Source organism: Peromyscus maniculatus, chromosome 12, assembly GCF_049852395.1.
Source record: "Peromyscus maniculatus bairdii isolate BWxNUB_F1_BW_parent chromosome 12, HU_Pman_BW_mat_3.1, whole genome shotgun sequence".
Classification (NCBI taxonomy): domain Eukaryota; kingdom Metazoa; phylum Chordata; class Mammalia; order Rodentia; family Cricetidae; genus Peromyscus; species Peromyscus maniculatus.
The window spans coordinates 10,282,282-10,293,371 of NC_134863.1; the positions used below are offsets into that span (position 1 = coordinate 10,282,282).

At 41.2% G+C, this 11,090-nt stretch overlaps 1 protein-coding gene across 1 annotated transcript in view; it reads left to right on the forward strand.

The window, feature by feature from the left end:
* The window catches only part of LOC143268193 (uncharacterized), a 91,691-nt gene extending 91,235 nt beyond the window's left edge, over positions 1–456 (forward strand). Inside the window, exon 29 of the mRNA XM_076549336.1 lies at positions 117–456. Coding sequence (XP_076405451.1) covers positions 117–436 — 320 coding nt within the window. The 3' untranslated portion in view covers positions 437–456. The remainder of the gene's footprint in view (positions 1–116) is intronic.
* The last annotated feature ends 10,634 nt before the right edge of the window (positions 457–11,090 follow it).

Here is an 11,090-nt window from a genome sequence, read left to right on the forward strand (position 1 = left end):
CACCCCAATACCTGGCTCACAGGTTTGATTTTATTAATAAGACCAGTTAAGATTCATGCTACACTTTGTGCCATGACTCCTTCCCTATTTTGAACTTATTCCTACTCTATCCCTAGAGATAAATGTACTATACCAAGCCCCACCTAAATCTTCAAATGAAGATACGAATGAGGAGGAGGAGGAAGAGGTGGTGGTGGAGGAGCCGGTGGAGGAGTTTGCATTGGAGGAGGAGGCGGCAACAGATGAGGAGGCGGAAACAGAGGAGGAGGAGGAGGCGGCGGCGGCGCCTAAGGCGGAAGCAGGGGAGGCAGAGGAAGAAGAGGAGGAGGAGGTGGTAGAGTTGGAGGCAGCAGGGGAAGAGGCAGAGGAGGAGAAAGAAGAGGAGGAGGAGGGGGAGGAGGGGGGGGATGAAAAGCTAGTACCAATAAAAATATAATGCCTATAATCGTATATAAATGTGTTTTTTGTTTTTATTTCTATGTCTCTGAGCATGCCCACTGGAGTCACCCCTCCAGGGTGTTGTGATAGACAGTTGTAACCCATCCTGTGGAGCTACTTAGTTCTCCGTAAGAGTAGCAAGCACACTTGGCTGCTGAGCCATCTTTCTAGTACCCAGATCTCTTATCTTGAAGGCACATTTGATATTTTGATAGTATCTATCCACAGATACAGATGGGCTTAAAAGCACTCCCCCAGAATACTTCTAACACCTAAGACAGGTGTGGATGTCTCCAAGAGGAGTATATCATCCCTGAACATCCCCTTGTAGTATACTCGGGTCCTGGAGGCCAACATAGGCAAAGTTCCTCCAGAGACACCTCAGAACCTCACTGGGTAGCTGGGGAGCCTAAGATAGCAAATTTCAATGGTGCTCCTTCAGAGGCTAGGCTTGTTCCCTGGGGTGCCCTCCAGATCTCCAGTCCTTAGATAAAAGTGACAAGGGCCCTCCCCCTGCCACATGACTGAGGGGACCTGCTTCGGTGGCTTCAGGCTTTGAATATGGCCCACCAGACCAAAGCCCTTCCTTGAAGGGTCCCGTGTACCCTCAACAGGTCCTAGACACTGTGGGATTGGGTGCCCACTGAGAGGTCATCCTCACTGGGTGAGCAAAGCAAGTGTGGCGAGAGCTAATCTAGTTGCCTGCGAGAAATTCATGTCTAGGGCCAAAGATCACATGGGCTACCTGTATGATGCCTCTGAAAGTAGCCCAGGGATTAGCAAAGAAACCCAGTGTTGTAGATTAATTCTAATTGATCTTAATAATAATAATAATAATAATAATAATAATAATAATAATAACCCAGAGTCAGATGTCAGGGTGAAAGCTGAAAGATAAGAGAAGCAGAGCAGCCAGTCACTAGAGTTCTTACCTCCTCAAAATCATCAGACTGAAAGGGGACTGGGTTCCTGTCTCCTCCTACCTTACATTCTTCTCTCCACCCAGCCATATCACTTCCTGTCTTCACCTCCCTAGTGCTGGGATTAAAGGCGTGAGATCCCAAAAGCTGACCTCAAAGGTGTATGTCACCACTGAATGGCCTCTATGGCTAGCTAGTGGTTGGCTTTGCCCTCTGATCTTTAGGCAAGCTTTGTTAGAGCATACACAAAACATCATCACACAGTGTGCTAAAGGAAGCAGATTCTGAGTACACAGCTGGCTGCTTAGGTTCATGGCCTGGAACTTGGACATCCAGAATGCACCCAGGAAGAGGTTTAGCCCAGTTTTATAATACCTAGAAAACTACAAGTTCCAGCATAGTCAAATGCTGCTGCTAGGGCAAGTTGTCTTCTTCACAAAAGTCTTTTCTTATAGAAGCTCAACTTAAGATTACAGCCTGGCCCCAAGAGATCACAAAAACTCTCAACATACTGACTGATCTGGAAGTTCACACCATTGTCCACACCTGTTCAGGTAAGAAGGTAAATCAGGATGTACTTTGTCCACAGAGCCAGAAGAAGAGAGCAGGCCCAAAGGCCCATGAACAGACACTAGGGAGGCTGGGATGATTTGTGCATAGATCTCATGACTGGCAAGGTGCAGAATGACTTTGAGCTCATCATCTATGTCACTAAGTGAGAGACTTGAGACATAGGTAAGACTTTCCTCATGCATCTTCTACACCATGGTGCTTTTGCCACTGATCATCAACCTCTGGGAAGGTGGCCTTGGAGGTAAAGCTTTTTACTAGGTCAGCAATCTGGATTACACAGAAGAGAGCCAAGAGTGTTTGGCATGGACATCATATTTGTCATCTTCAGAGCCCGATAAGGAGCAGACTCAATCCCTCTTCCCCAATCCATTGTCTGAAAGGTCTGTGGATGGGAGGATATTGGTCAAGTGGTTTGAAAAGTATGAATTAGGACATCTTCACCACTTCTGCTCCACCAGATTCATCCACCCAGTCTCAACCCGAGCTCTGTTGCAGAACACCTGCTGCAGTCTCCCCTTCTTCTCTGACCCCATCCCCAGTGGACCACAAAGATCTTTTCCTACAACCTTCCTTCCCCCAACTCATCCCATTATTTCAAGCTCCAATACCACCAGCAGGCATTCATTTGAAAAACACCAGGTGAACAGTCCAAGGAAACAGCCCTGCAACCATACCACTGTAGGTAGACTTTTCTTTCCTGTCCACCAGTTCCCAAATACCTGACATGAAGACTTAATATAAATTATACATGCTTGGTTGATAGCTCAGGCTTATTACCAACTAATTCTTACAACTTTAATATACCCATTTTTATTAATCTATGAATTTCCACATGGCTCATGGCTTTACCTGTCCTCCAGTATGTCTCCTTCCCTCTGTATTTCCTGGAGACCTCTCAGACCCTGCTCTCCTTCCCAACATTTTTCTCTGCACTGAAAATCCTGCCTCGCTATGGATCAAACAGCTTTTTATTTACAGTGAGAGCAATACATATTCACAGTGTAGAAAGATTATTCCACGGCATACCAAAACAGGCCCTGGATATTCCAGTTTAGCTAAAAGCACTAGAAAAAAAGATCTTAAAACAGTCTGTATGAAGATGATAGAGGTCCTTAAAGAGGAAATTAATAAATCCCTTAAAGAAGTCCAGGAAAGCAAACAGTGGGAGGAAATGAATAAGTTCCTTAAATACAGGAAAAGACAAATGGAGGAAGAAGATGAATAAGGCAATTCAAGACCTGAAAATGAAAATAGAATCAACAACAACAACAAACCAAACAGGGAATTCTGTAAATGAAAAACTTAGAAATTTTAAAAGGAACCACAGAGGCAGGCTTCACTGACAGAATACAAGAGAGGATGAGAGAATATCAGGTGTTGAAGGTATGATAGAAGAAATTGATACATCAGTCAAAGAAAATGGTAATTCTAAAAAACCGCTGACACAAAATATCCAGGAAAGATGGGACACTATGAAAAAACTAAATCTAAGAATAATAGGAATAGAGGAAGGAGAAGAAATCTAGCTCAAATGCCCAGAAAATATTTTCAACCAAACCATAGAATAAAATTTTCCTAACCTAAAAAAGGAGATGTGAATAAAAGGTACAAGAAGCATACAGAGCACTAAATAGGTGGGACCAAGAAAAGAAAGTCCCTCTCAGCACATAATAGAATACTAAATATATAGAACAATAAAAAAAATTAAAAGCTACAAGGGAAAAAGATGAAGTAACATAAAGGCAGACCAATTAGAATTATACCTGACTTTTCCATGGACACTCTAAAAGCCAGAAGAGCCTGGACAGATATTCTATAGGCTCTGAGAGACCACAGATGCCAGCCCAGACTACTATACCCAGCAAAACTTTCAGTCACCATAGATGGAGAAAATAAGATATTCCATGATAAAGCCGTGGTGGTTTGAAAGAGAATGGCCCCAAAGGGATTGGCACTATAAGGAGATGTGACCTTGGTAGAGTAAGTGTGGTCATGTTGGAGGAAGCATGTCACTGTAGAGGCAGGGTTTGAGGTCTCATATATGCTCAAGATATCACCCCAGTGTTTCAGATCACTTTCTGTTGCTTGCAAGACGTAAATTCTCAGCTACTTCTCCAGTACCATGCCTGCCTGCATTCTGCCATGATGATAATGGATTAGACCTCTGAAAATGTAAGCAAGTCATCTCAAATGTTTTCCTTTATAAGAGTTTCTGAATCATGGTATCTTCTCATAGCAATAGAAACCCTAAATAAGACAAAAGCCAAATTTAATCAGTATTTATCTACAAATTTAGCTCTACAGAAGGTGCTAGAAGGAAAACAGCAACCTAAGGAGGTCAGCTACAACCATGAAGACACAGGGAATAATCTCACACCAGCAAGACAAAAAGAAGGTAAAACACACACACACACACACACACACACACACACACACACACACACAAACACACCACCAACAACAACAACAAAAACACAATAACAACAGCAACACAACAGGAATCAACAATCATCGGTCATTGATATCTCAATAGCTATGATCTCAACTGCCCAACAGAAAGACATAGACATCAATAGAATGGATATGAAAACAGGATCTATCCTTCTGTTGCATTCAAGAAACATACCTCAAAACCAAGAATAGGCATTCCCTCTGAGTAAAGATTTGAAAAAAGGTATTCCAAGCAAATGAACCTAAGAAGCAAGGTTGTGCAGCCATTTTACTACCTAACAAAACAGACTTCAAGCCAGAACTAATCAGAAGAGATGGGAAGGGACACTACATACTCATCAAAGGAAAAATCCACCAAGATAACATTTCAGTTCTTAACAACTATGCCCCAAACACAAGGGCACCAAAGTTTGTAAAAAGCAACACTACTACAGCTTATATCACATATTGACCCTCATGTGGTGACAGTGTATAACTTCAATACCCCACTCTCACCAATATGCAGGTCATTCAAACAAAAACTAAACAGGGAAATATTTGAGCTAACAAATGCTATAAACTAAATAGACCAAACATGTTTATAGAATACTTCACCCAAACTAAAAAGAATATACTTTCTATGCACCTCATTGAACTTTCTCCAAAACTGACCACATGCTTGGACACAACGCAAGTCTCAACAGATGCACGAAAATTGAAATAACTCACTGCATCCTATTAAGCCACCACAGAATAGAGGTTGATATCAACAGAAAGCTTACAAACTCATGGAAACTGAACAACTCTCTACCAAATGAAAAATGGGTCAAGACAGAAATAAAGAAATTAAAGACTACATTAGAGTTTCTATTGCTGTAAAGAGACACCATGACCATGGCAACTCTTTTTAAATAAAAACATTTAATTGGGGATGGTTTACAGTTCAGAGGTTTAGTTGATTATCATCATGGCAGTAAGCATGGTGGCACACAGGCAGACATGGTATTAGAGAGGTGACTGAGAGTTCTACATGTGGTTTGGCAGGCAGCAGGAAGAAAGACAGACACTGGGCTTGGCTTGTACTTCTGAAACCTCAAAGCCTTCTTTGGAACACTTCTTCCAAAAGAGCCAAACCTACTCCCACCAGGCCAGATCAATATATAATGTCACTCACTACGAGCCTACGTAGGCCATTTTCATTCAAACCACCACAAAGAATTTCTAGAATTAAATGAAAATAAATATACAACATACCCAAAATTATGGGATACAATGAAAATTATTCTCTCATATAATAATCCTGTCTTTATCTTCCACTCCATCCCCTCCTCATAATCCCCTCACCTCCTCTTTCCCCTAGATCCACTGTTCCTGTTTCCCTTCAGAAAAGAGCAGACCTAGAGATTTTAAGAGGCAAGTACATAGCACCAAGTACCTACATAAAAAAAATTAATTAAAAAAAAAACAACTGAAGCAAGGGGGTGGGGGGTAATGGAACCAGGTGCTAGTAAAGCTGGCCCTAAGGGAGAGTGTACAGGGTGGAATCCAAGTTGCTTACAAAAAAAAATATGATTGGTGCTTCAGGTCAAGAAAGGTGATGTCAGTACATAATTCCCTCATAGACAACACTGTAAATTCTGTAGACTCTGCAGGTGTGTTATTGGGTAACCTTTAAGCTGATCTGCACAATGGGGCATTTGCCCCTCCCCTGCCCCAGTCTCATTCTTTATGCTTTTAAAAGGAGCTTGTTGTTTTTAAATAAATGAGTCCCTACCTGACTTGGCTCCTTGCTGCGTCTGATTCCGGGTAAAAGGGAGGCTGGCGAGCAGTGCACTTACCTTTCCTCAGTTCCAGGTCTCTCTTCTCGGGGACCTAGGTTCCTGGTGGGGCAGGACTCCACAAAAGAGTTCTCATGATAGCAAGATATAACAGAACACCTGAAACGCTAGAACAAAAAGAAGAAATCACACACAAAGGAGTAGATGGCAAGGAATAATCAAAGCCAAGATTGAAATCAATTAAAAGAGAAACAAAGAGAACAATACAAAGAATCAATTAAAGATTGGTTCTTTGAGAAATCCAGTATGATAGATAAACCCTCATCGAAATTAACTAAAAGTCAGAAAGAGAATGTCCAAAGTTACAAAATCAGAAATGAAAAGGAGGACATAACAACAGACAGAGGAAACCCATAGAATCGTGAGGGTGTAGTTTAAAAACTTGTATTCCACTAAATTGAAAAATCTAAAAGAATGGATAATTTTCTGAATAGGTACCACTTACAAAAGTTAAATTAAGATCATGCAAGCAATTTAAACTGACCCCTAACTCCTAGTGAAATAGAAACAGTTATTAAAAGTCTCCCAACTAAAAATAGCCTAGGGCCAAGTATTTTGAGTGCAGAATTCACCAGACATTCAAAGAAGAGTTAATGCTAATACTCTGTAAATTATTCTACAAAATAGAAACAAAAGGAACATAGCCCAATTAATTTTATGAGGACACAGTTTTCCTGATACCCAAACCATATGAATACCCAACAGAGAAAGAGAATTACAGACCACTTTCCCTTATGAACTTAGGTACAAAAATACTCAATAAAATACTTGAAAACCAAATCCAAGAATATATCGAAAAGATCATCCACCATGATCAAGGAGGCTTCATCTGAGAGATGCAGAGATGGGATAACATGTGAAAATCAATAGATGAAATCTACCATATAAACAAACTGAAAGAAAAAACTACACATGGTCATCTCAGTAGATGGAGAAAAGACCTTTGAAAAAAATCCAACACCTTTTCATTATTAAAATCCTGGAGAGTTTAAGGATACAGGGGACATACTCAAAATAATAAAGGCAGCTTACAGTACACCTGTAGCCAACATTAACAAATGGAGAAAAACTCAAGACAACTCCACTAAAATCACAAGCAAGACAAGGCTGTCCACTCTCTCCATATCTATTCAACATACTACTTGAACTCTTAACTACAGCAATAAGACAACTGAAGGAAATCAAAAGGATACAAACTGTAAAGAGAGAAGTCAAAGAATCTTTATTTGCAGATGATATGATATTATACATAAGTGAACCTAAAAATTCTACCAGGGATCTCATAAACCTGATAAACCTTTCAGCAAAGTAATTGGATACAAAATAAACTCACAAAAAATCAGTAGCCCTCCCATATGCAAATGACAAATGGACTGAGAAAACACTCAGAGAAACAACACCTATCCCCATAGCCACTAATAATATAAAATATCTTGGGGTAACTCTACTCAAGAAAGTAAAAGATTTATATGATGAAAACTTAAAGTCTTTGAAAAAAGAAACTGAAGAAAATATTAGAAGATGGAAAGATCTCCCATGCTCATGGATCAGTAGGATTAACATACTAAAAATGGCCATCCTACCAAAAGCAATCTACTGATTCAGTGTAATGCCCATCAAAATTCCCAACACAATTCTTCACAGAACTTCAAAGGACAATTTTCAACTTCATATCGAAAAACAAAAATCTAGGATAGCTAAAACAATTTGAACAATAAAAGAACTGCTGGAGATCTCATTATTCCTGATTTTAAGTTGTACTACAAAGTTATATTAACAAAAACCATATTTGTTTTTATTGGCATAAAAAACAAAGACATGTTGATGCATGGAATAGAATTGAAGAACCAGACATAAATCCACACTCTTTTGGCACCTGATTTTTATAAAGAAGCCAGAAATACACTTTGGAAAAAAAGAACAACTTCAACAAATGGTTCTGGTAAAATAGGATGACCGCATGTAGAAGAATGAAAATAGATCTATACTTACAACCCCTCACAGAACAACTCCCAATAGATCAAAGACCTCAACATAAGACCAGATACACTGCACCTTACTGAAGAGGAAGTAGGAAATAGTCTTGACTTGTAGACACAGGAGATGACTTTCTGAACAGAACACTGTTAGTGTGGACATAAAATTAAACAATTGATAAATGGGGCCTCATGAAACTGAGAAGCTTCTGTAAGACAAAGGACACCATCATTCCTACAAATAGTAGTGACAGCCTACAGAATGGGAAAAGTTTATAACAACTCCATATCTAGTAGAAGATTAATACCCAAATTATATAAAAATCTCAAGACTAACCAAACAACCCAATTAAAAATGGGTTACAGATCTAAACAGAATTCTCCATAGAGAAAACACAAAAGGCTTTACCACTCTTGGGCAAATAACTCAAATGACACTTCATCCTACCACAAGGAAACATGTTCAGTTATGTTCATTGCTGCTCTTCATGGTAGCCAGAAATTGGAAACAACCTAGATGTCCCTCAACAGAAGAATAGAAATAGAATAGAAAGTAAATGTGCTACATTTACATAATGGGTTATTACTCAGCTGTTAAAAAAATAACATCTTAAAAATAACATTAGCTGGATAGCCCTGCTCCCTAGGACCTAGCCTCCAGGGGCACATCTCCTGTCTCTACCCTATATACTGACACCTAAGCCCCAGAGACACTACAGCGGCATCTACCCACCTCCAGCCATCCCAGCCTTATTAGTGACCACTAGGGCCCCACCTGCACCTGGAGGAGGATCTGAGTGTCTGGGCACCCTGGTGGATAGCCCTGTTGCCTAGACTCTAGCCCCTAGGGGTACTTCTCTTGCCTCTCCCTCACCCTCAGACATCAAAGCCCCAGTGACCTGGCAGCTGCCTCCAAATACCCACAAACATCACCTGAGGCATCAGAGATCATCAGAGCCACAGGCCCCAACTGCACCAGAAGAAGAGCAACCACCTAAGCCACAGGTCCCACCTGCACCAACTGGAGGAAGAGATGGGTAGACAACAGTGTAAGAATACATTCAACAACATAAAGAACAATATGGCACCACTGGAAACTGGTGGTTCTACAACAGCAAGACCTGAACACCCCAATGTAGAAGAAGCAGAAAAAAACAACCTAAAAAATAACTTTATAAAGATGATAAAGGCCCTTAAAGAGGAAATGAAAATTTTCCTTAAGAAATGGGGGAAAAGACAAACAAAACAGTTGGAAGAAATCAATAAACCGCTTCATGAACGCTAAGAAAAAAACAGGTGAAGGAAACAGTTCAAGATTTGAAAATGTCTGCCCCCAACTTCCCTTCTGGACCAGAGGTGAGTATCCAGGCCCAACCCGGACCCCATCCCTGGGCACCAGCCACTCCGGGAAGACATGCCCAACTTGGCCCCAGATTCTGGCCACCGGGCAGGTGCCCTTCTAGCCCCACCAGGAGGGATCCCCTTTTCCAAGCCCCCCGGCAGCCCCTGCAATCTCCACGTCCTACCCCCACGCCCATCTGCCCGAGACCCCAGCCACTTCCTGAGACTTAGAGACTGACCCCCAGCTCCCATCCTGCCCCCGACTTCCCTTCTGGACCAGAGGTGAGCATCCGGGCCCAACCCAGACCCCATCCCTGGGCACCAGCCACTCTGGGAAGACCTGCCCAACCCCCACGCCCATCTGCCCAAGACCCCAGCCACCTCCTGAGACTTAGAGACCGGCCCCCAGCTCCCATCCTGCTCCCAACTTCCCTTCTGGACCAGAGACTTCTGGTCCAGATAAGAGCTTCCATCCTGCCCTGGAGTTCCCATTTGGACAAGAGAACTCCCATCTGGACAAGAGAGAGAGACTTCCTGAATCTGTCAGCTCTTTCTGAACCAAGTACACTGATACGACCAAGAAGGAACCACAAGGAGATGGACAGACGTCAAGGCAGAAGTACATACAACAAAATGAAGAGCAATACAGCATCACCAGAACCTAGCCCGCCTCCAACATCTAGACCTGAACATCAAAAATTGGAAGAAGCAGAAGAAAGTAGCCTTATGAGTAACATCATGAAGAAGGTAGAGGCTTGTGTAGAGGAAAAGACAAGAAAATTGGAAGAACGCTGTAAACAACTAGAGGAAAGGGCAAACAAATTAGAAGAAAACAATAAAGTCCTGCAAGAAAGCAATAAAGTCCTGGAAGAAAACAATAAAGTCCTAGAAGAAAACAATAAAGTACTGAAAGAAAACAATAAAGTACTGGAAGAAAACAATAAAGTACTGAAAGAAAATCATGAAAAAGCAATGAAACAAACAAAGGAAACAGTCCGAGACCTGAAAAGGGAAAATGAAAAAATAAAGAAGACACAAACAGACGGAATGCTGGAAATAGAAAACCTGAGTAAAAGATCGGGAACTTCAGATGCAAGTATAACCAACAGAATGCAAGAGATGGAAGAGAGGATCTCTGGCATTGAAGATACAGTAGAAGAAATAGTTTCATCAGTTGAAGGAAACACTAAAGCCAACAAAGTCATGAACCAAAATGTCCAAGAAATTTGGGACACCATGAAAAGACCAAACCTACGAATTATAGGGACAGAAGAAGGTGAAGAACACCAACTCAAAGGCACAGAAAATATATTCAACAAAATTATAGAAGAAAACTTTCCCAACTTAAAGAAGGAAATGCCTATGAAGATACAAGAAGCCTATAGAACACCAAACAGACTAGACCCCCAAAAAGTCCCCTCAACACATAATAATTAAACAACTAAATGTACAGAATAAAGAAAGAATATTAAGAGCAGCAAAGGAAAAAGGCCAAGTGACCTATAAAGGTAAACCCATCAGAATAACACCCGATTTCTCAATGGAGACTTTGAAAGCCAGAAGGACCTGGACAG